At 40.1% G+C, this 23238-nt stretch overlaps 3 protein-coding genes and 1 pseudogene across 3 annotated transcripts; 2 read left to right on the top strand and 2 right to left on the bottom strand.

Annotated features, from left to right (window-relative positions):
• The first annotated feature begins 2380 nt into the window (after positions 1 to 2380).
• LOC145454502 (radial spoke head protein 4 homolog A pseudogene) lies at positions 2381 to 4816 on the top strand (annotated as a pseudogene).
• Positions 4817 to 9615: 4799 nt separating this feature from the next.
• LOC145453447 (multiple inositol polyphosphate phosphatase 1-like) lies at positions 9616 to 11139 on the bottom strand. Its single transcript, XM_080331431.1, has one exon. It carries the CDS (start codon positions 11137 to 11139, stop codon positions 9763 to 9765), a length of 1377 nt encoding a protein of 458 aa, XP_080187557.1. The 3' UTR covers positions 9616 to 9762.
• A 62-nt stretch (positions 11140 to 11201) lies between these two features.
• On the bottom strand, positions 11202 to 23217 carry LOC145453446 (acetyl-coenzyme A transporter 1-like). Its single transcript, XM_080331430.1, has 9 exons — positions 22981 to 23217; positions 20227 to 20580; positions 19061 to 19172; positions 18813 to 18997; positions 14420 to 14601; positions 14203 to 14323; positions 13839 to 13950; positions 13446 to 13552; positions 11202 to 12996 (listed from the first exon to the last, which is right to left on the bottom strand). The coding sequence occupies exons 1-9, from the start codon at positions 23215 to 23217 to the stop codon at positions 12835 to 12837; spliced, it is 1572 nt and encodes a 523-aa protein (XP_080187556.1). The 3' UTR covers positions 11202 to 12834.
• LOC145453449 (phytanoyl-CoA dioxygenase domain-containing protein 1 homolog) lies at positions 14890 to 18730 on the top strand. Its single transcript, XM_080331433.1, has 8 exons — positions 14890 to 15239; positions 15309 to 15469; positions 15838 to 15916; positions 15979 to 16128; positions 16335 to 16496; positions 16709 to 16843; positions 17199 to 17311; positions 18492 to 18730. Exons 1-8 carry the CDS (start codon positions 15219 to 15221, stop codon positions 18652 to 18654), a joined length of 984 nt encoding a protein of 327 aa, XP_080187559.1. The 5' UTR covers positions 14890 to 15218; the 3' UTR covers positions 18655 to 18730.
• Positions 23218 to 23238: the final 21 nt, after the last annotated feature.

The following is a 23238-nucleotide window of genomic DNA, read 5'->3' as shown; positions in this document are numbered from 1 at the left end:
TAAATCTTATTATGATAACGTATATGCAGGACCGTAAGAGAGTCGCACCACAAAACCCCCAATCATTAACGTGCCCTAAACTTTCGAAGACACCACCCCCAGGAGTTCGGTTGATTGCCCTATGTGGAGTGCCCAACACCAGTGCAAGAAACAATATTATTGCCAAATTCAACCATTAACTTCGGAATATTTTCGCGACTGGCGCGTAATTAGGGGCAACGATCCCCTTAACATTATGTCTGTGGGTGATGAAAGATCATCATGACAGTTTCGTCAATAATATCCAATCAGGACCCAAGACCATAATCATTTACTATATTATTTTCATATCTTTAAAAGAGGGCGTCTTTTATCTCATCAAATTTTTAGGCCTCCCCAAATCTTTTTTCTGGCTTCGCCCTTTGTTCTAGTTGCAGATTTCGAAAATTGGGTAGGGGAGACCGGGGACAAATGTAACAATCGACCTCACCGCTATAGTAGGATGGAGAAATCGCCTTCATATTTTGAGTGCACATGCGGTAGTTATGTCTCCTAACATACCTGAAGTTACGTTGAGCTACGACGCGAAACCCCGGAACTGCTATAATTGCCTGGGTACGGGGCGATTGTAACATTTGAGAGACAATTTTCGCAACCCAAAATTTCCATGATTGATTGTTCATGTTCATTGAGTTCCCTTTTAGTTTTTGTATCAACTATCGAGTTGTTGGCTTCTTTATATAAAAGTTTGGACATGAAATATCCACGAGAAAAACACGTAATGTTAGAAAATACAAAAAGTTTTACAATAAGGGTTATATTTAAAACAAACAGTGTTTTGAAACACTCTGTTCAAAACATGTTTTAAACAATGTTTTAAATAAAGGCTTTTAAAATAAAATAAAAATGTGTTTTTTTTTAGTCGTAAAATTATGCCATAATTGTGTAAATACTTCCCAAAAAACATGTTGTATGAGCCTACGGACAATTACCACCCGATATAGCCGACGTATATCCATATGAGATGGTTAGAACCCTCAAAATAGTCGGTTCAACATTAATAGTACAGATATTTCGTCAAAGGATAGCTATATATTTACCCTATATTTTCAATTGTCAATGACAATTCACTATGACGTCACAATTGAATATTCGTGACGTCATGTCTTGAAAAAAATAAGAGACATGTTTTGAATTAGGGCCTTGTTTTAAACATGTTTGTTTTAAATTGATTTTTGTTTTATATGTAACCCTAGTTACGATGGTCCCCGGCTCCCCTACTTCTGGATATAGTTGCGACGAATTTTAAAAATTGACTAGTTCTAGTTCTAGATCTTAGATGCGCTTTTTGAAAATGTAGTAGAGTTTGTACAAGTCTGCAGTTCTAGCTGTCATTCGAGACTAATTTTAAGCTGAAACGTAGGCCTACACTGCGTAGCTGAGTGAATATCTGGATTAACCTGTTAAGCAGCCTCAGTAGGCTATAGCATGATGCAGGGTAATTAGGCCTATACTTATACAGCTCAACTTATAATATTTGGTTAGCTACCTTATTACTTCGGGTACAGCAAGTCTATCAACTGCGATACGATCGAATAAGTGATGTACCAATCGGACTTTGATGATTAGTAAAATGTTGCCTGGACGATGAATTTCCATTGTGAAGTCCTGACGTGGATTTGGCAACATAAACCCCATAAACCAACAACATTAAAAAAGAGGAACCCGTATCCCCGGCAACCATAAGCCTTGTTTTTTCAGAGAGTTTGCTTGTCATTCATTCATATTATGTTATGATTTCCAAGGCTACCTCTATAAATCGAATAAATCGGCTTATTTCGAATCCTTGAATAGATCTTGAAGCTGTATTGCTGGATGGCAAGCGCCAGACATATTTTATCGTATTTTTTGTGACAATGGAATTTTCACGGAGCGATCGATAGTGATTATTATACATACAGGTGTAAGATGTGGATCGGAAGAAGCGCTTCCAGCTACCTATGGTGGTTTACCGGTCTCTGTGGGGAGATATGTCGGAATGGTGACGAGCAGGGACATATCGTGGAAATTACGTTGTTGTAGGTCGTTAACTCTAATTCAGTAAATCTCGCCCTGCAGCAGGGGACAAGGTAGAAATAATTTACTGCAGAATAAAGACAGTGTAAATAGGCTATATACCTTTGTACGTTTCTTGCAATCTTCATGTTATATTGTTGTAAACATTATTAAGAAATATAACGATTAAGATAGCCTACATACAAAACAGTAAGCATTCCGATCTTCAATTGATCCCCTACGAAGGTTCATACAATTGCGTGCTCCAGCTTATTATTTCGTATAGACCTATGATTAAGTGGTGTGTGCGTTTGTGCATATAAAGAAATATAAATAGCGGTGAAAACCTAAAAAGTATTTCTATTCTTTTTGATTTGAACAAGTCATTTGGGTACAAGAGCTTTTGCATAACAAAGAGCTATTATGTGATGGATTAGCTGCATCTCAATGTCATCATCTGTGACGCCAGCATATTAGGGCTGCCATTCTTTTTCCAGTGTAGTTAATTGTCAGCCATGGCAGAGACGGCTAATTCTGAGCCCGTTGTTACCAACAATCAAAGAGAGCTTCAAATCCAAAACGCGAAAGCCTATCTGGTAAAAGTCAGCTCGAAATCGAATACAAATCTGTACGATCATCTCGCGAGAGTTTTAACAAAAGTCTTGGACGAACGACCAGAACATGTCGTCGACATATTCGAAGACGTTTCTAAAAAGGTAAAGAGGGAAAATAATGTTTTAGACGTTGACATCGTACGAGACGAATTCGAACCTACCGCCGAATTTGCGCTTGCTGACGTGCAGAAGGAGCTGTTTTCAAAATCGGGCGATTCCGAAGATACCATGTCAGCAGCGGAAGAGGAGGTCGAAACACCATTGCCGAATCTCATGGAGCTTTCGTATTATTTCGAGCAAGCCGGAGTCGGCCTCGGAACGGAAGAAACGTATCGAGTGTATCTTGCGCTGAAACAACTCGTAGACACGTACCCTCTTCAAACAGTCCGATTTTGGGGAAAGATCTTAGGAACGGAGGCCAATTACTTCATCGCCGAGGTCCAGTATCGCGAAGGAGAGGAAGAAGAAGATGAAGATGAGGAGGAGGAAGACGATAATGATGAGGACGAGGAAGAAGTTGGGGACGGAGAAGAGGATGAAGTCCCAAAGCCAGATTATAAGCCTCCTCCTGTAATTCCTAAAGAAGACAACCGAACTGGCACAAACAAATATGTCTACTTCGTTTGCAATGAGCCGGGTAAACCATGGACCAAACTCCCACCCGTCACGCCAGCGCAGATAACGTGCGGTCGCACGATCAAGAAGTTCTTCACTGGAGTTCTGGAGAACCCGGTGGTCAGCTACCCTCCGTTTCCCGGCAACGAAGCCAACTATTTGAGGGTTCAAATCGCCAGGATAAGCGCTGGGACGCAAGTCAGCCCGAACGGTTATTACCAATTCGACGAGGAGGACGGTTCCGAGTGGGAAGACAGTACTGATTTCGTGGAAAATCCAGACTTTGAGGGGATGACGCTGCGTGAACTTATCGATCCCTCCCTATCTAGTTGGGTCCACCACGTTCAACACATCTTGCCGCAAGGGCGATGCATGTGGTTTAATCTGGGTCAAAAGAACGAGGAAGAAGATGCTCTATCGGAGGAACAAGAAGAACCGGATGAACCGGAACCTGAAACCGGCCCTCCTCTTTTAACGCCTTTGTCGGAAGATGTTGAATTCGACGGGATACCACCGTGGTCTGCGTCGATCACGTCGCATTTAGTGCCACAGCACGCCATCGCTATCTTACGATCCAACTTGTGGCCGGGCTCGTTTGCTTTTTCGAATGGCAGAAAATTTGAGAACGTTTATCTTGGCTACGGACACAAGTACGGAGCAAGCAAGTACAGCCCACCCCCTCCCCCCGAGATGCAGATGGAATACCCGAGTGGATCCGATATCACGGAAGCCGACGACCCCACTGTTGAGGAGGAAGCGGCGCTTAAAGCGGCACAAGAAGCCATGCAACAAGCGGAGGATTCGGATGAGATGGACGAAGAAGATGAGGACGAGGAGACCTAAGTTTTCGCCTCCAAGTAGGCCTAGTTGTGAAGCCTGTTTGCAGGCCCGGAACTGTCCTATTATAAACTCCTCGATTGGAGGCTCAAGTTCGAAGGACGCCCGATATTATTTGGTAAATCAAGATAACCCCATAGTAGAGTGTTTTTTTTCTAAATCTTCCTTCTCGCTTCTTGTCTCAAGATTTTATTACAGGTATTTCCTTCCCCATAAAATATATGATGAAAAAATTGACAATACTCATAATTTACTGCAATGAGTCCGACTATGTACTCGCAGTTATGAGAAAACGATATATTCATAATGTCGCCTGAGGCCGTTGGGATGACGACAACATTTTTGATCGCCCCCACAGCCTCAAGAGGAAAAATAGTTCCCGCCAACCATATTGAATCCAATTCGTTTTGACCCCTCCCACTTTTCATTATATCGCAATATTGCGGTGTTTTGATCTCTTGCAAATTTGAATAAAATGACTCCAAGTCACCTAAGTATCCTGAGTTCAAGGCTTGGATAGCCGATGACGAAAAAGGGACATCTAACTATGACTTATCACTGTTGTAGATCCAGGATCAATTATCATATCTTATTCTCAACCCATAATGCAACGCGCATGGAATCATGCAGTATAATGTATATCAAATATCGCGTGTTACTAGCATACGCTATTCTACTGTATATTCATTCGACCAATACATAATATTTGATGCAAACCGCCGTCGCAATACTATTGTATTTGTACAAATGTACGACGCATACGTGTACTGTACAGGTACACGTGCTACTGTATAGATAGCCAACCTAGGTAGGTTAATAGTTATCCAAAGTGTTACTCGCTGCCTACATATACATTGAAGTAGGGTTATCATAGGGTTATCATATCAGGCGACAATGCGGTGTAAACGGAGCCACGCAACCCGGTATCTAAATTATATTCAGCGATACTCTCTTTAAAAAATATATGTCACTTCATATCTATTGTACGCGAAGCGCAACGAAAATTCTGGGTATTACATGACTTTTATGAAAATTAAATGTTGGTAGGCCTACTACTTGAAAACAGCCTCGAAATTCCTTAAGCTATCTTTCTTATTGGGGGATTAAACTACTTCTACTTGACAAACTGAAAATAGCGAAAGGTAAGTAAGTAGTTCACAAAATATTACGAAGTAGAAGTAGCGAAAAAAGGATCTACTAGAGTAAGTACCAGAAGTAGACGAGAAATACTTGGGTACTCCGAAAAAGTAGAAGTAGGCTACTTCGTTACTGACCACCTCTGTTTTTCAGACCCGCGCAACCCGTCGTCTAACTTTTAAGCCAATATATCTATAGCGACTTTCGTGGTCTTTTGGGGCATTTTAGGCTATAAAGGAGGACAAATTGCCCAAAAGGAGAACATTTGGGATAAGGGAGGGCATTTCTTCAAAAAGGAGGACAAATCCTCTCCTACAGAAGGACGTATGGTAACCATACATTGAAGCTGCCAGGCAAGAACTTACGCGGAACTATTCCATCCGATGCCATTGTTAAAAAGTGTAGAGTAGACGCAAGTGACCGCCGGTGTGGAATTCAGTCTTACGACCCTAGCAATCGGGTAACAGCACGCTTCTATACTTTTCATCCCAATGATCCCTCTAATTTTTCATGAGAATTCGCAAACGCGCCAACGTCCTGCGCGGTCCTTTAGACAACTGTGAGCAAGAAGAGCGTGCATCCATTCAAGTCGCGAGAAGCAAATTACAGCATTTACATTATGTTGTATTAAGTAACACCAGATAATCACTTATGAGCGACGAATGTACGGGACACTACTGCATACTAAATATGACGTGATCTCAAATTGAAGGTAAAATTGGCAAAAATATTTTGGTATCAGCAATTTATTCCTTCACAAAGTCACAGTTCGATGTGGAGTTAAAAGATTATTTAAATATGCACCATAACTATGGTTGCATTTAAAATAAACGTGTTTAAAACACTTTGTTTAAAACATGTTTTAAAAAGTGATTTAAAAATGTATTTTTTGAAAAACAAATTTTTCCAAACGTTGTATAATTATGCCATAATTGTTTAAATACTTTCTAAAAACGTGTAGCATGACCCTACGGGCGATTTGCACCCAAGATAGTCGATGTACGTTGTGGGGTGGCTGGAACCCGCTAAATTGTCGTTCGAGTTATAGCAAGTAGATATAGGCCTAGATAATAATTGGTACTGAATGGGTGTCCTGATCAGGGATATCTAGAACTAGTTTCTAGATCAGAGGTCTCAAACTCAAATGTGCCCGCGGGCCAATTTCCGAGTTTTTGATGACACCGCGGGCCGCAGCATCAATAAAAATGAGGATATTCAGTGTATAATTCCAAGTAGGCCTTATTCGACGGGACCCTGCCGACAGGAATTTCACAAACAACGTGTTGGTGTAATTTATTATTGTATTATTCACTCTTGACACGAAAAAAAACAATGTTTTCAAATATTTATAAAAATATAAATAAAATTGATTTTGTGCAGGGCATAATTTTTTTAATTAACGAGTTATAGACACCATACGAGAGGATGCATCATGACATCTTAAAACTGTCGGGTTATAATATTGCAGCTAGTGGACCTTTGACGTGCCACAATTTTATATAGAATATTATAAAATCTACTGAAGGTCGATCTGATATCGGAGCATTTAAATGATGGTGTAGCCCAGGGGTGGGCAAACTACGGCCCGCGGGCCGCATGCGGCCCGCAACACCGTTCTGTGCGGCCCGCGAGAGTCTAAAGAAACTTTTTTTAAATATTGATAAAATGCGTACTAAAAATCGAATTAATGCAGGGACTTGATTAACTATTTCTTAGTATATTTCACCATGATAATTCTAAGACAGTGGTTCTCAAACTGGTGGGCTCGCTCCCCTTGGGGGCGTGAAAGCATCTGAAGGGGGACGCGAACCTGAGCGCAACTGAAAAATTTTCGCGCTCCGCGCGATTTACATCGAATTCAAAGTTTTTGCTCTGTATTTAGTCTGAATTACATATATTAAAAATCTCTCATCCACAGTCGTAACCTTCCATGCCATCAAACTATCCGTTAGGTTTGCTAGCATCCTGGTTGCGTTTTGTGATATGACGATATAAGGGGGCGCGAAATCTTTTACCATCATAAGGGGGGGGGGGGGGGCGTGTCTTAAAAAGTTTGAGAATCACTGATCTAAGGTAAATACTTAATATCACAGCGGGATAGCTGCAACGAGATTGACATAATTTGGAGCACGAGTGGGATTTCAGATTGACCACTCCATTTTTAATTATTTCAGTGTTGTGCTTATAAAAAACGATTCGGGCGTGTCTTAGGTAGATTCGTTTGTATGCGTAGAATTGGGGTATTTACATTTTATCTACACATAGTAGAACCGTGTTTGAAGCTAACATGGTTATGATGATGTCAGCATTGTGTGTCCTGGAACTGAACCAAAAGTGGAATTAGTAAATCTATGTACAGATCGCTGCTCACAGATTTAAATTTCAATCTTGTTCTAAGAATCGGGCCAACCGACTTTCATCTCATCTCTATAGTTTTGACAATTTGGTTATTGAGGTCCGCCAGCCTATGAAATCTCGCCACTACATGTTTCTGACGCGTGTACGATATCATCAAAGCAATGTTTGGCATGTTTTAAATAAGCACTTACGTATATTATCTCCATGTCCTCACTATATAATCAAATATCAATATTGCGTTTTGGTTAATAATCCCAATTTTATATAGTGCGGCCCACGAATGGATTCAGATGTGGAATGCGGCCCGCGAGCTCAAAAGTTTGCCCACCCCTGGTGTAGCCTAATTCTGGTTTTGATATAGTCGTGATGAGTATAGGCTATTGTTACTGTTATTGCCAAAGTCAAATTAAATTAGCGTTCGATTTTGCTTTCGATTATTATTGGAACATATCAATAACAACTCAAGTGTAATAATTATTGAGCCATAATAATAATAGCAGTGCTTCCTAACCTTTTTAGCGATTGTGCTTTTAATCAGATTTCTCGTAGCATCTGTCCATTTTCAACACAATTGTTGAGATTTCAGTGATTTTTATAGTAGTTTTGGGATGAACTTCAAGTTCTTATATCTAAAAAAGATAGGTCACTTGAATATATTGTTGAATACTTGAAATTCCAAAATGCCGTCGCGGGCCGCACAAAATGCTCTCGCGGGCTGTATGCGGCCCGCGTGTTTGAGACCTCTGTTCTAGATAGAACTAGTTTCTAGATATCCCTGGTCCTGATGATGATGACCGCCGACCGTAAACATGGTGCATAACGGTGAAGTCCTGGTTAAAGATATTTTGGTCTGTTTATGCATAGTATCCTACAATGGTGTGGCTGTGGACACAAGCAAATCTCACGGCTCACTGCGATTAGTTTACGTCACACTTTTCATTTCGCCAAAGGCAATTTAACAGTAACTTTTGACCGGCTTGCCGAGCGCTCAAACTGGTGTCAATTGGTAGCTACCGTGGTACTGATTGCGAAAATATAACTTTTATTCTGCTCGTCGGCCTGGAACCCCCAAAACCAGCCTCGAATGTTGCAGTGTAGAGGAGTTTGGTATTGTGACGCAACAATGCATATTATCCGAACAAACGGGTATTTCGGGAGTCGAGTCCGGAAAGTGACCTTTTTTAGTCAACTCAAAAATATTGTGGGGAAAAATTGCCTATTTACCCGATTTTTTCTCCGATATTATAGCTTTTGTAACTATTGTAAAACGTGCCCTCTTTTTCGGATCTCAAAATATGGTAACCCACTACTTATACTTTCAAGAGGTTGCCGGTGAACCCAGCCCTCGGTAAACCCAGCCAGGGCTGGGTTTACCGAGGGCTGGGTTCACTGGTAATCTTTCAAGACGTACAGTCGAAGTTTTTGTGTAACTGAAGCAAGAGCAATATGACTGTATAGCATAACAATTAACAATATCATTAGACAAAATCTTTGCCGAGTGCGCAACTAGTTGAAGATGGTGCATTTTGCCACTAGTCTGTCCAGCGGCGACTAACGATGGTAAAGTTACTGAAAGTAGGGATCTCGTCACGGATGCGCAGAAGTTGGCGATTTATGTTTCACGAAGGAGTGATGAGGCCGACTTAGCTAACAATACAACCTCAATGAGAGCAGAGGCGGTCAAAGTAGTCACCGTTGCTACTCCAGTAGAACCAGAACAACGCCGAAATGTCTACTCAAGTAGAAGTGGCCGTTCACAAGTAAATAAGTATTTTGAGTCTATTGTGGCCTAAAAAACTGAAAACTGTCAGGTAGAAGTAGCCTAAAATCATAATTACTTAAGGAAGTAGTGCGAGTGGGCCAAATCTACTTCAAGTACTTCGAAAAGTAAAAGTACTACGTCACTGACCACCCCTGAATGAGAGAGCCATCCTGAAATCCCGACTTTCACAATCACTTCATCTCCTTGCGTGACCTCTGCTGCACCTCTTGGCAATTTAAACTTGTCCGAACAAACAGATTGATAGCATGCAAAACATTTATTATCCAGTACTGCAGGATAAAACACAAATGTACTTATCGAAGGTAATCAAACATATAAATTCAGTTTGCTGCAGTGAACTACGGTACTATATAAAAATATATTCTTTACCAACGGAATGCATAGCTACAACTCATCTTTAATATTATCATTGTAATGACACTTCGCATCACAGTTTACGATTTTCTTGCGCAACTCCTCATAGGCAGCAGATTTCGGATGATATTCACAAAAAAAGCAATCAAGCCCGAATGGCTTGACAATATACTCATTCAGAACAAACGAAATAAACTTTGCAGACGGTGTACTGCGAGACGAATACAAAATGATTGCAAGGTTACCCGAAAATGGACCAATGACGCTAGTTCGGAAATTTCGATGCGTCATCTGAAGGAAATTGTCAGAGCGCAAATTGGTGGATTCATTGAAAAATCCTAGAAGGCTTACCAACGGAATGAGTGTTTCTGCATGGGCGAACCGCAACGTGATTGCATTACTTTCATTCTCAAGCTGATGGATTACGTCCCGTAGTAATACACAGGACTGTTCATAATTGATTCCGTATCCGTTGCCTGTTTTGTAAAAATGCTTTAAATCCGCCGCATACTCAAAGTACAGAATGTGCTTTTCTTGAAATAGCTGGCACCAAACGGAATCATTGAAGTTGACCATTTCGAAAGCGCATAATAAATAGATATGATAAACTTCCTTTGGATCATCGATGTCTCCTATAATCTCGCGGGCGATATTTCTGTAGGTGTCGGTCTTGAAATATTTCTTATACTCAATCTTCGATGTCTTGTTCTTTGTCACCATTTCTGAATATTTTCTACAAGTCTCGAAAAAACGCAGTAGGTCGTTTGCGATTTTAACTTTAAACCCAAAATATTGGATCTCGTCTGATTCATCGAGCATATTGGACTCGTTAGTCATTTTTTGTGGATCAAACGCAATATCGGGATGATTAAGGTCTACATCGCCGTCTTCTGCCATAGATTTAACAGCAGTAAGAAATGCCCTTGCACTTGTCAGTGCCCGCACTTTGATACTCGACTGCACGTTCACTCGGCCGCGGCTTGCACTCTCTCGCCAAAATTCCGGCGCCATTGAGTAAAATTTCTTCCCCAAATGGAGATGCTCTTCCCAGCCGAGTTTCGACAGAAGGTTGTATTTGCCGCTTGTAAACTTTGACATCCAATTTTTAACCGACCGGTGCAGAGTGTCTGAAACATTGGAGATGAGCTCTGCAAATTTCGGAGCAACTTTCTCAAATTTCTCAGCTCTCTTCTGACTTGGATACCGCGTGCCGTGCCTCAGTGTGGCGTCGATTCTGAGCACTTCTAAATCACGCGGGACATTTTCATGTGTCCAAGGCAACGCGTCTTTAATGGGTGGACGGTGGAAGTAGACCGTTTTTGTTCCGAAATGTGACATAAAGTTTTGGCTTGCTACGGCCCCTGCAAAAATTGCAGACAGCAGAACGATTGCCGCATTTCTTGTCATATTTCGATCAAAGGAACCTGGTTCTACATATGGCCGATTAAAAGCTAGCTACTATCTGAAAATCTGAAAGAAAAACAATTATGCACTTCATATATATATATTCAATCGTATCCAGAGCCTATAACAAAAATACATTAGAAGCAAATATTCTAATTCTGTAGACAAAATATTTGATATCCTCAGTCAACGAAATGAAAGAATGCAGACATTGCAATAAATGCATGCATATGGCCTGTCATCATAGTTGCCAAATGGCTAGCTACAGGAATGGAATTTTAGGGGCCAACACTGAATATATGACATGAAATCCAAATTTAGATTATCAAAGAATGGTTTTGATGGGGTGTATGTTGGACAGAATTCGCATGAAACGTAATGTGTCCACTTCCACCATATTGTTTTTTATGCTTCAACCAGGTGTTATTGATAAATCCAAGTAGTACAACAGACACCATGAACAACAAACGTGCTGCACAAAATCACTGGTTTTACATCAGTAAAATATGAAATCAAATCTGTGATCCAGGCTCAGCACTCCAAGAAATTAAGTAATAAAACAGTCGGCGTCCAGCATCTAATATAATTATACGCAGCACTGACTGCAGTTAATATGATCACACCCATCATATTAGGCCATGGCAGGTTTACAATGTCACACTCATGAACTTTGATAAAAATATTTTACTTTAAGTATAATTAGGCCGCAGAAAAATGCCAACGATTTAAATTCTTGACATGAGTTACAATTCTTTCAGATTTATTGTTCTTTCATGAAGGAGGAGCTAATATCATTCTGCTTGTGAACTAATATCAGACTAGTAAAGGCTCTACTCCAGGATAGAAATCAGAGGGTATTAAGTTCTAGAAGCAACACAAGATGCATGCCTCATTTATTGCTTCCTACCGAATTCAGTGACATTATGGGTGCATGAGAATATTGCGAAGCTTACTAGCTATACAAACTTTTAACAACCAATTGGCATTGGAAGAGATTAATCCCCACCATTCAACTCCAGGTTCGCAAATTGACATACCATGTAGGGAAGTACAGTGATTTGTACATGTCTCTAATCGAAATAGCAGTATGTAATCCGATTCGATTGCACAAGCAACATTCTCTTTTCCACATAATGAATAAGTCAAGGAATTAAGTGTTACCGGAAGCAACTCATTTGCAACAAGTGCACAGGTTTGCCATTTACTGCATTGTAAAACGTGGAACGGAAATGATATATTCGTATTGCGCACATTAGGCCCACACTTTGACAACACTTGCACCAACACCAAATAATGCACGGAAGAAAATTAATTTACACAACCGGCATGAAACTGCAGTTGCCGGTCAAGGCACCCTGATCATTCAAAACTCCAACTTTATTCTATATTTCAAACAATTGAATATTTATCATCACCAACGTCCTATTTGAATATCGTCCAGGCGCTAAAATACCTTTTCAACACCACACATATCCGCATAAGATTTGATTCAATGGCATTTTCAAGACAGCAACAAATTCAAACAACCTTGCCTAGTAGCATGTAAACAAATAGCAGTCTAACCGTAAAGAACAGTGTGGACCCCTCACACATCATCATTCACCGAGATAGATTTTAGTGCATCACAAAGGCAGTTGATCACAAAGGCAGTTGCACGGCAAATGCATTGCCAATGTTCACATAACACTGCACCGCTATCTATGTGGGACATCTCCAACTTTCGTCGGGGTAACTTTGCAAACGCCGCATCGCCCTTCTCTTCCACAACAGCCACATCACACCAAGTGCCAAGCAAATGACAGCTTCAACGTAGAAGCCATCCACGTGCGTGATGCAAGAACCCCCTTTCGAAGTGCAAGTCTGTGAAAACGAAAGCGTCTCAAACAACACAACTTCATTTTTTACTTCTTTTTTTAGTTATTCAGCAATTACAGACATAGCTCATATAGGCTAATGCAGACATCAACAGACCTGAGTTATATCAAAATTGTTTTTTTGCCAGTGTAGGAAAAATTTAACGTGTTTCCAATAATTCTCATTTGATCAGATGAAATATAACAGAACGTTGAGATGAGATACAACAAAAATATATGGTTACTGGGGCTGGGGACGTTTCAAGTACTCAAATCTGATCCGAGTATTGGAGTGCAGTAGTAAGAGTCTGCCTCTATAAGCACATGGGGCCATTGACGATTTGTTTAGGTGGCAAACTGAATTCGACAGCATCCACAAAATCTTACTTGACAACGGTTCCAAAAACTGTTCAAAACGATTCAGGTGCCGTGGAAATAGAAATTTACAAAAGCTACCTCTTTTGAATCTTTGGTGCAAAATTCTAAATCAGACGATCCGCCTTCACAGTATGTCCAAGTCAGTCGATCAACAAACCACAGTGCTGTAGTAGCAGGCCAATTTCCTAGAATTTGATCAACATTCAACATTCATTAGCCTACACAAAATGCCTGCATCACTATAGTATCGGACATGTACACAGGAGACATGACGTAAGTACTTTTAAATTAATTCAGAATATGACTGAATGAACTCATGCTTAACTAGCATCAAAAGCTATTACGATTATTCATTTAAAACCACAAGACATTAGGAGGTGACGGTAGTGAAAATTCATGTAGCGCAAAGTAGACCCTAATAAATTTATAATGTTGGAGTAGTTTTGAAATGGACACCAAACTGGTTCTTACCTCCCAAATTCGACACCGTATTCAGAAGTGTCATGTAAGTACCTCCAATTTTCGGATCGCTAATTTTAGCATTGAACGCCATGGTGGCTACAAACATGCTGTACAGAGACACCTGAAGTAGGAATAAAGTTTTATATGCAACCAGTTCATTCCAAGAGCAAGTCTCAAGTATTGGCATACGGAGACAGCTAATAGGCAGACACATTGACATAACAGGACCGGTGTATTTGACATAAGACAGATTTGAGGAACTACAGCAACAAACTTTATAATGTGATGAAAAAGATTTGGTATCATAAGTTTTTTTTTCGCAGCAACTGGCAATATTACTTAGCAAGTCTATTCTAACATCAATCGAGCTCACCTGGTGAACAGCATAAACCAGCAGTATGACGGTAAAGTACATGTAGGAATAGGAACCGTCCGCTTGTTTCAAATGCGGCGTGTAGTACACAAGGAGAGAATATATGATTGTGAATGTTAATCTGGAAAATCAAAGTCAGGTCAATTTTGAAAACTCGACCGAAAGGGACCACAATGTCCGTCACTCGCACAAGAAAAGTGATTTTATAATCACGCACCTTAAAGGTATAACTTTCAAGAAAGTATCGAGTGGCCGAGGTCCGGAAGTATATTTAGCGATCAACAAAGGAAGTAAAATTTGCAACGGCGTCATTGGAATGGCCAAAAGGGCGAGGCTCTCTTTCGGGACGCCGGCAGCAATCAACTTCAAACCGACTGCGTTCTCGTACGCGAATCCTACCTGCAAAGTTAACACAGAAATTAGTTGAAGATTTCAAGTTTTTTGGTAATAGAACAATACGGTAATCTACATTGAACGAAAAGTAATCAATATATTCTCTTCGGCCTCTTCCAAAGAGTTAGTATCAAATTACCGCCATCCGGCAATCACTTAATAAGACTCGCACCCGATCCGAGATCAAAAAAGATTTGTAATTACAAGACATAACATTCTAGTGTGTATGGCGAATAGAGTTAAATAAAGCATTTAAAGAATTCAAATTCACCATTCCTATAAGAACATGCATCTCTTTGAGAGTGAATTTGTATTTAAGAATTTCAGAATGTCTAACTTATCATCCGTACCGGTAAACTCACAATTCAAACGATCGTCACACTTGACTCATATTTTCTGGTATACGTACTGTTTATGTGAGTACAGCCTACAGCAATGCCAAACTAGATATTATGTTTGGTTTGAACGACAGTTCTTTGTGGCGTAAACAAGAAAAGAAAGCAGCCAATGCAAAGAGCCTATTGCAGGACTCCAGTTTGCTGGTAAAACAACGCAATACAAATATTGAAGCACTTGCAGCAGTTAAGAAGTAACAGCGCCAAGCCGAATAAACAGTCAAAGCTATGGAGCAGCACAGTGCACAAGTTAGTCCAATAATAGACAAACTAGACCAGTATTCAGTATAATCCTGCTGAAATCTCTTTTGATAAAAGCAATTGCTTGGGAACAAACAGCCTTATGAGTACAAGGATTGTGGAATACCGGACTGGAGTACAGTTCACAGCGACACTGGGTCGTTGGGGTCGGGGCCAAACTCAAAGGAAGAATGGAATTCCTTCAAGCTCACTGACAGAGAATTAAACGAGTTTAACAGGTAATTTGACTGCCGTGAGCTACCTGTGATATGAGAGAATTGGTTCGTGCACTGCACATATGAAGAGAAACACAACATTGCGGCCTTGTCTATCGTAAGTAAACTGACCATTCAGACCAGTCACTGCAAATTAAAATGCCATATGTTGAAGTGTGACATTCGTTAAGGTGTAGCTGTGAACGGCAACAAGGGATATGTGGTTTACAAAGTGGGAAACAGCCGGTTCTGCAGTAATTATTACTTGAAGCGACAAGGAATTACCAGGATTGTCTAATGATAAACAAGGGTTCAACCATCTGCTCTCAGATGATACACTAAATCCATGACATTTTATATGAACTATTTATTCTATGCAATATTTATCATAGATCAGGATACATTGCAAACAAAGAGGTACTGACCGCTAAACAATGTGACGCTATCTTGTCAGAATACGAGAAAATACTGGTAACAAATAATACCTAGAAAGTAGGTTGTCATCGAGTTCAATAACAGTTTCATTTTTATAGGCGTTACGCAGTGACAGTCCGGAAATGTCGCTTTTTTATGAATATCATCGCAACCAATCGAACGATCCGGATAACGTGTTGATGCACGCTCTGGGACATTGGCGGGTGTCTCGTTTATTCCACGATCTCATCTTTCACCCGAAAGTTACGGTAATCATTCCAGAATGCAGCGTGATCTACAGTTATATCTCAGGCTTGAAACGATTATACCCAAAAAGTACCACAGACAGTTGAATTAAAAGATAAGGTACTCTACTGAGACATGGGAAAAGTGTCATCGCCCATCAGCTCCTAGCATTCAAGACATCTTTATCTAAATCTTTAATCTTACGAGTTACGACTATAAATCAACACAGGTGGCCGCATCGCAGCTTTTAGCTGGAGTTGGAGAGGAACTGTGCAAGGTTCGTTTCTGGCACGATCAACTGTTTGCGAAACCGGCAAAACACGGAGGCGTTGTCGCCTGGCATCAAGACTACAGTTATTGGACAAGAACGGTGCCAATGCGTCACTTGACGGTATTGTAAAATCACACAAATGATTACATAAATTCTTGCTTCTGCTATGGCGCAGAGATAAGTTCAGGTTCACGTTTTCTCAATGCTGCCTTCAAAATTCTAGATGTCAGACATATTCTCTGTTGTACTAGAAATGCCATAATAGCGACATCACTCAATTAGCTTGGCCCCATAATCTTTGGTTATTGCTACATCCCTACACCAATGCTCAGGTCCACATAGCACTGGAAGACCAGACACTGGAAAACGGCTGCATTCACTACATACCGGGTTCTCATAATTGGAACCGAGACGGTGAACCTCTTCCAGTGACAGATTTCAATTTCGGCGACATGGAGTCGATCAAGGTGTGATAACTTTTCTACCATTGTACCAGCTTTTATTGAATTGCTATTGATCCTCAATACCCTGGATCTACTTAGCAGATGCTATACGGAAACAACAATTTCGATGTACAACATTATAAGCCAAAATGACTATGAAAACACGGAATTCAAAAAGATATTGATGATATTTCAAAGATATTCACGAAAACCTTCGAAGTTCCTGTGCAGATTTGTTTGCAGTGTGATGTAGTGAATGGATGTGAAACTCAAAATCATTTTTGCAATACCAACAGTGAATTCCATATTTTATATTGCAATACCGTACTCAATTTCATGCACCTACTTTTAATGACTACAGATAATCCATTCAATTCAGACCATCTTGACTGACGAAGAAAAAGCCAATTTCAAGCCCAAGCCATGTCTACTAAAGAAGGGAGAAGTGGCAATCCACCACCCGCTGACAGTACACGGATCTTATCAAAATAGGTTTGCGACTTTATGTCCTATCTTCAGTTTTGGCAGTGCACTGGAATACTCTGGAACGATACAGGCAATTCGAATTTCGGACAACAGTCATCTCGGACAAGCCGTTTCGGACTTTGCAATTGTGGATTTCGACATTTGTCCCTTCAGAAAGGGTTAGGTCACAATCAGCGAGGTGCCTGTAGTTTAAGAGATATGGGGGTTCAGGTTTAGGACAGTGGTTCTCAACCTTTTCGACCTCACGGATCGGTAAAACTTCATAACAAATGTTGCGGACCGGCGAACCGTCACAAATCAAAATCCACCTAACATTAGTTATGTAACATGTATGAAACTCTATTTTAATGCTGGAAATTTCATATAATAATGCATTTGTGATAATAGATATTTATATGTGGTTATATTGAAGTTTCTGCAAGCTCGGGAAGTCCTGTTAACGACTCCTAAACTATGATTGTGATTCGGTATTCTTTGAAAGAAATGTTTGCTATTTGCCATGGCCTATATTATAGCCTACTGCCAAATGTCACTTAATTACACGAAGTTTAATTAGAAGTCTCCATAGCTTTCACATGTAACATGTCCAAGACGAATTGTAGGCTAGTTTTAAACGGTTTTGTATAACACTTTACACCGTTGAGACATACACCTAAAGTAGACCATGACCTCTTTATTGCGACACCATAAAAAAATATGTTCGACTCTTTTAAATAAATTTAGAACATGATATCTTGTTCATCTAATTAGTGGTCGCGGTAGGACGCGTGTCCAACTTCTCATTTTGGAATTCAGACATAAAATATTCTAATGTATCCGTCATTAAACCTGCTACAGACGGGCACCGGTTCCCAGATTGGCTGTTGAAAACAACTGGTTAAGGATACAATGAGGGAGTGTGGCAGTAAGGAGAGTCAGTGTCAGTCTAGGCCAGGAGATAGGAATTTGGGTGCGAGTTATGAAAGGTTATGAACAGCAGATTAGGGAGTTAGAACTGTAATCTAAGACTACTTCATTCCGTGCAACAATAATACTAAGTGAATGTCCGAAATGTCTGCCTGCAATATCTGGCATTTAATTGTTCACAATTTCAATTACCGTAAAAGTAAGAGTAACGATATATAAGAAAATGACTAGCACGAAATACATAAAATGGTTTCAAGTAATCGATGACAAATCGTTTCAGATCCGACAATCCGAGACGTGCGGCAGTTTTGAATTACTTTGCCGATGGAGTGAAGTCCAACACTGACGAACTACTTCTCGACGGCACGTTCAAAATCGGCAAGGGAAAAAGAATGGACGGTCAATTCTATCCAATAGCATTCGATCCCCTTTCCATGACATGATTCAAGAAATAACGCTTCATGTCATTGACAAAAGAGAAGGAGTACCAGTACATTGAATAAAAGAAAGATTTCCTCATAGGCATTTTTTTCTAATTGCGAAGAATGCAAATTACGAGAATCAGACATAACCCTTCTCTATATATATGGACAAATCTTACCTTGCAAGTTAACAGTATAATCACATACTGAAAGACCGACGGCAACCACAAGATTTTCAACAATAATTTGTAAGTGTCGTATACACCGCTGTGATCCTCTGTGCCGTCGTCATCAGACTCTTGTTTGAAAATCATCACCAGCGTAGTTGTGACAACAAATACAATCGCCCAGAAGAACATAAACCCTGAAAGCGCAATTTGAATGATTTAATCGATATTAAAGTTACCGAACAACCCGTCTAACACACCTGATAAAGATACCAAACCAGTTTCTTGAGGTACACTTCTCAAAAACCGGTTGCAAAAATCTTTAGAGTCCAACGCCATGTATACAACATATCCGAGAAAATAACCGGCAGTCTGTAGCAGAGATGAGAAAGAGCATGGGTTTGGAACTTTGACATTAGGATTTCAGATTTTTTGAAGCAGGATTTGGACAGCGGGTATCCAATAATTTACAATTTTCATGCGACTTTTGGAAATAATTTGTCATTTCCGGATGATGTATATGGACTTGGATATGATACAGAGTAAAATCTGAATTCGGACTTGGATCACAAACCATGAACCTATTTGTCTATGGTCTGTAGTGACATAGTGTAGATTTCACTAAAAAATAGTTTTGATTGTAGTTGGAGCCTACTAATTAGGCTACTCCGGCACAATTTCTCTTATTAGGCCTAATAGGGGAATTGTTAAATTTCACTGGATAACTGTTGACGTAGTGTGACAATGTTTTGAAGAAGCAATAAGCCTAATAAAAACGGTGTAGCTAGAGCTGGTGAGTTCAAGTAAAGCAGCATGCCGATATTAAATCAGAAGTCAAGTCAAGACATTGGAATGCAAGACTTTTTATAACACCTGAGTGCAGCAGAAACTGTCAAGGATTCATTCAATCACACGGTTCATATCACATATTGTTGCTTTCTTTCATGTTGTGATAACCAGTGAGGCAGTATATTCCAATTGGCCAGAAAAATTTGCCCAACTGGGTATATTTATACCTTGAGACTATATCTTGCTATTTGATGCGCCTCAACTGATCAAACAAACTAGTCATTAAACAAATAAGAATACTGAATCACGTGGAACACCGGTACTGTTATGGTTAAGAAACGATAATAGAATAGGCATATCACTCCAAATTCTGGATTTGCCGGTTTATTGTATAAGCTAAGTTATGTTGTGAAGTACTTAAAACATTTCACATCACGCTTGCTCCTAATTGAAGGCCAAATGACTCTAAATCTAGCTTAAAATGATGTCGAGACTGAAACATGTGGCGACACAACTCAAATTTCCAAATAAAGTTTAAAAGATAAATCCTGAAACGGCACGACACAAATTTGAAAAAAAAACCAAAAAGAATAGTGATTTAGCAAATTACTGAAAACAACTCATCAACATAATTCACCTGCCCGACTGAATTGCATGTAGATGCAAGACCAACATTTTTCTTCGATAACATAGTCAACGCCCACCCGTCTACGGCAATGTCTTGCGTCGCGGCGCAGAAGTTCAACACAAAGAAGGACACAGTAAGAGTCCAAACATCGGGATCTTCGTTATCCAAAATCTTATCCATGTTCCAGGACAGAATATACATAACCAAAGCGATCGCATACTGGGTTGGAACGAGCCAGGTTTTTCGTCTGCCAAACCGCTTGAAAAACGCGCCGTCCACGATTGGCGCCCATAACAGCTTTATGCTGAACGGCCAGAACACGAAGCTGAACAAAGCTTGCTTCTCGTAGTCGACATTCTTTCCCTGTTAACAAACATCCCAATCAATATTAGAGTGCTTATGCTGTGGATTACAATGTTTCAACTGTCACGGTGAGATTTGCACTAGGTCTATTAAATTAATAAGATGCGTTATGGCCGTTACACTTCATAGATTACTGTGTTCAGCGTGTGGAGCATGGAAGTTCTATTCAAGTGCACAGTTCCTGTATTCCGAGTGTGCTACAGATTGGAAATTACCCCTCTATATCACACTATCAACCATTGGCATTCAAATTTAAGGCAGGTTCTCGGCAAGTCAGCCTGAGACATGATTATGCAAAACTAAATATTAATAGGTATCACTTTTTGCAGCATAACCATCCAGACATGTGGTAATCGCGATTAGTAATCGTAATCGATTACGACAATTACAGCATTTTCAAGTAATCGTAATCGCAATCGATTACATTCGAAAAAATTCCGAAGTAATCGTAATCGTAATCGACTACTTCGCATATTTAATCGATTTCTTTGTGAAAGAACGATTACTTTTTATTTGTACGACGACTGTGACATAAACTGAACATTCGTTAACAAGCAAGAGATATTATACCAAGTATTGAGTCACAAACGTCTGATTTTCAAATGCCATTGCTCATTATTACGTCAGAAGTAGCCTATTAGCTTTGCTCGTCTTTGCGTAAGAAGTATCCACATACCACACTTATAATAAATAGATATTCGATGTACATTAGTGTGATTGTAAAACACCCACCGTTCAGTATATCGGGTCATCAATACATTTCAGACACCACTACCTCGCTGCAGGATAATTAATCACCTCTCTGCCTAGTTTAGAACAGCAACTTTTGTATTGATGTTTGGTTATGCTTAGGTAAACGCAATTTGACCGTTGCTGCTTGGCGAGCGGTAGGCCTATGTGCTGGTACGAACGTACACCAGACATAGGTTTGAAATTTTGTACTCGTCAAATAAAATATTACGGTTTCCACAAGAAGCTTTAAAAATCAACAGCTGCTGATATATATCATAACCGCCCCGTTTTTTGCCGTTTCTCGTAATGGCAGCTTGCATTACATTATCTGTATTAAGTTGAAGGCAGAATTTTATTTTCACCTTCTCTTATTCTCATATTATTCTACTCAAAACGGGTGTCAATTGCTATTTCACAATTTTTTACTGAAGATTTGGACCTGCCGCCATAGCCATCGGCTTATATACCATGTTAGCGTGGGTTGTAGCTAGAATCAGGATCAAAACAGCAAAATCGTCCTCCACTCCAAACGTTGGTCTTGGGCTCCCAAAGGGTAGTCAATTTTTAACTTGAAGATTTAATTTCGTCAATAACATTGTTAATTGCATTATATTGCATTATTAATCCTATCTCAGACACAGATGGTCAGACATAGCTGAAGAGCAGGGGGCGCGTAATCCATAATTATAACATCTGGTATATTGCAATAATTACTGTAGTGCATGTTGTTAATTCGTGACCTGCGGTCTGTTATATAGTCAAAAGATATTGTAGTGCCCCAAACTTAGCAGACTAAAAGAAAAACTTTCGTGAGACGCACACACAAATTGTCATGTCTAATGCTCTGTGGGTGCCTGCGTGGCATTTGCATCGTGGGCTCAGATTGGAAGGACCGGACTGTTAGTCACACCCACCCAGCGCGGCTATTGGCAATGGACACATACCCCAAATTTCGGCCAACGTCTTTCTTTGATAGCACACTTCGTGCCGTCGCATGTTGGCCGAAACTGCATATGTCTTTTGGTGTGTCGGGGCGCGGTATTGACTGGCACAAAAATGCCTATTACTATGAGATATGCATCCTTTAATTCTTGAGGGGAGACGTTTGCATTTCGAAATCAAGCTATCTAGTGACATTTAAATGGCAAAGCTCAAAGAGAATTTTCAAGTTAATGAAATCTGTCGAGAATACTCTATAATTTATGTTGGTTCACGAAATACTTGAGTCCCCTCCGAGCACTCTCCCCACCCTATTGGGGAATTTGGGGTGCAGCAGTTATGGACCTGGCAATAATGCAAATCATTGGGTGCGATAAATCGTCCTTTATAAAATGGGCAATATGTACATTATGACGTAACAAGCAAATGTCGCATCTGTTTTAAAGAAATATGTTATCTCATTAGGCATTTTCAGCGGAATCCATGTATTGTCTTCCAATATAACTACTGAGATGCAAAATAAATGTAATTGTGAGTAATCGTGATTACTTTTCCAATGTAATCGTAATCGACTACTTCCTGATTTTGCTGTAATCGTAATCGTAATCGCGTGATTCCGAAGTAATCGTAATCGCAATCGATTACATTCATGACGTAATCACCCCATGTCTGTAACCAGACTCGTGTATGATCACAGCTATGTATATAATATACCACACTTTTACTTACCGCTAAAATCATCGGGATGCTTCCTGCAAGTCCAAGAGGTAATCCTTGTAAGACGTAAAGAAATAACAGCAGCAGCACACTAGATCTGTCTTCATGCCACCACCCTACTCCGCGGTCCTTCTTGGCTCTGTCGGAATCGACGCCATTAGCCGTTGATTCCACATCGTTTTGACGCATCTCATTTGCATGGGTATTTGCGTTATTCACATTTCTTCGGGAACTTTCGTGTCTGCTCATCTTGAGGTGAATACTAGAATT

The sequence above is a fragment of the Botryllus schlosseri genome, chromosome 13 (genome assembly GCF_051294905.1).
Source record: "Botryllus schlosseri isolate E-star chromosome 13, Bs_hap1, whole genome shotgun sequence".
Classification (NCBI taxonomy): domain Eukaryota; kingdom Metazoa; phylum Chordata; class Ascidiacea; order Stolidobranchia; family Styelidae; genus Botryllus; species Botryllus schlosseri.
The sequence above is the reverse complement of the archived record's forward strand: the minus strand, read 5'-3'. Positions and strand labels throughout refer to the sequence as shown.

Excerpts from the sequence above, each read along its gene's own strand:
- LOC145453447 (XM_080331431.1), bottom strand. The coding sequence starts at position 11,139 with ATGACAAGAAATGCGGCAATCGTTCTGCTGTCTGCAATTTTTGCAGGG.
- LOC145453446 (XM_080331430.1), bottom strand. The coding sequence starts at position 23,217 with ATGAGCAGACACGAAAGTTCCCGAAGAAATGTGAATAACGCAAATACC. Across the intron at positions 20,581-22,980 it reads GCATCCCGATGATTTTAGCG|GGAAAGAATGTCGACTACGA; the intron begins GTAAGTAAAAGT and ends GTTTGTTAACAG. Across the intron at positions 13,951-14,202 it reads TGGTTTATGCTGTTCACCAG|GTGTCTCTGTACAGCATGTT; the intron begins GTGAGCTCGATT and ends TTCCTACTTCAG.
- LOC145453449 (XM_080331433.1), top strand. The coding sequence starts at position 15,219 with ATGGAGCAGCACAGTGCACAA. Across the intron at positions 15,470-15,837 it reads GAATTAAACGAGTTTAACAG|ATCAGGATACATTGCAAACA; the intron begins GTAATTTGACTG and ends TATTTATCATAG. Across the intron at positions 16,497-16,708 it reads TGCCAATGCGTCACTTGACG|GTCCACATAGCACTGGAAGA; the intron begins GTATTGTAAAAT and ends ACCAATGCTCAG.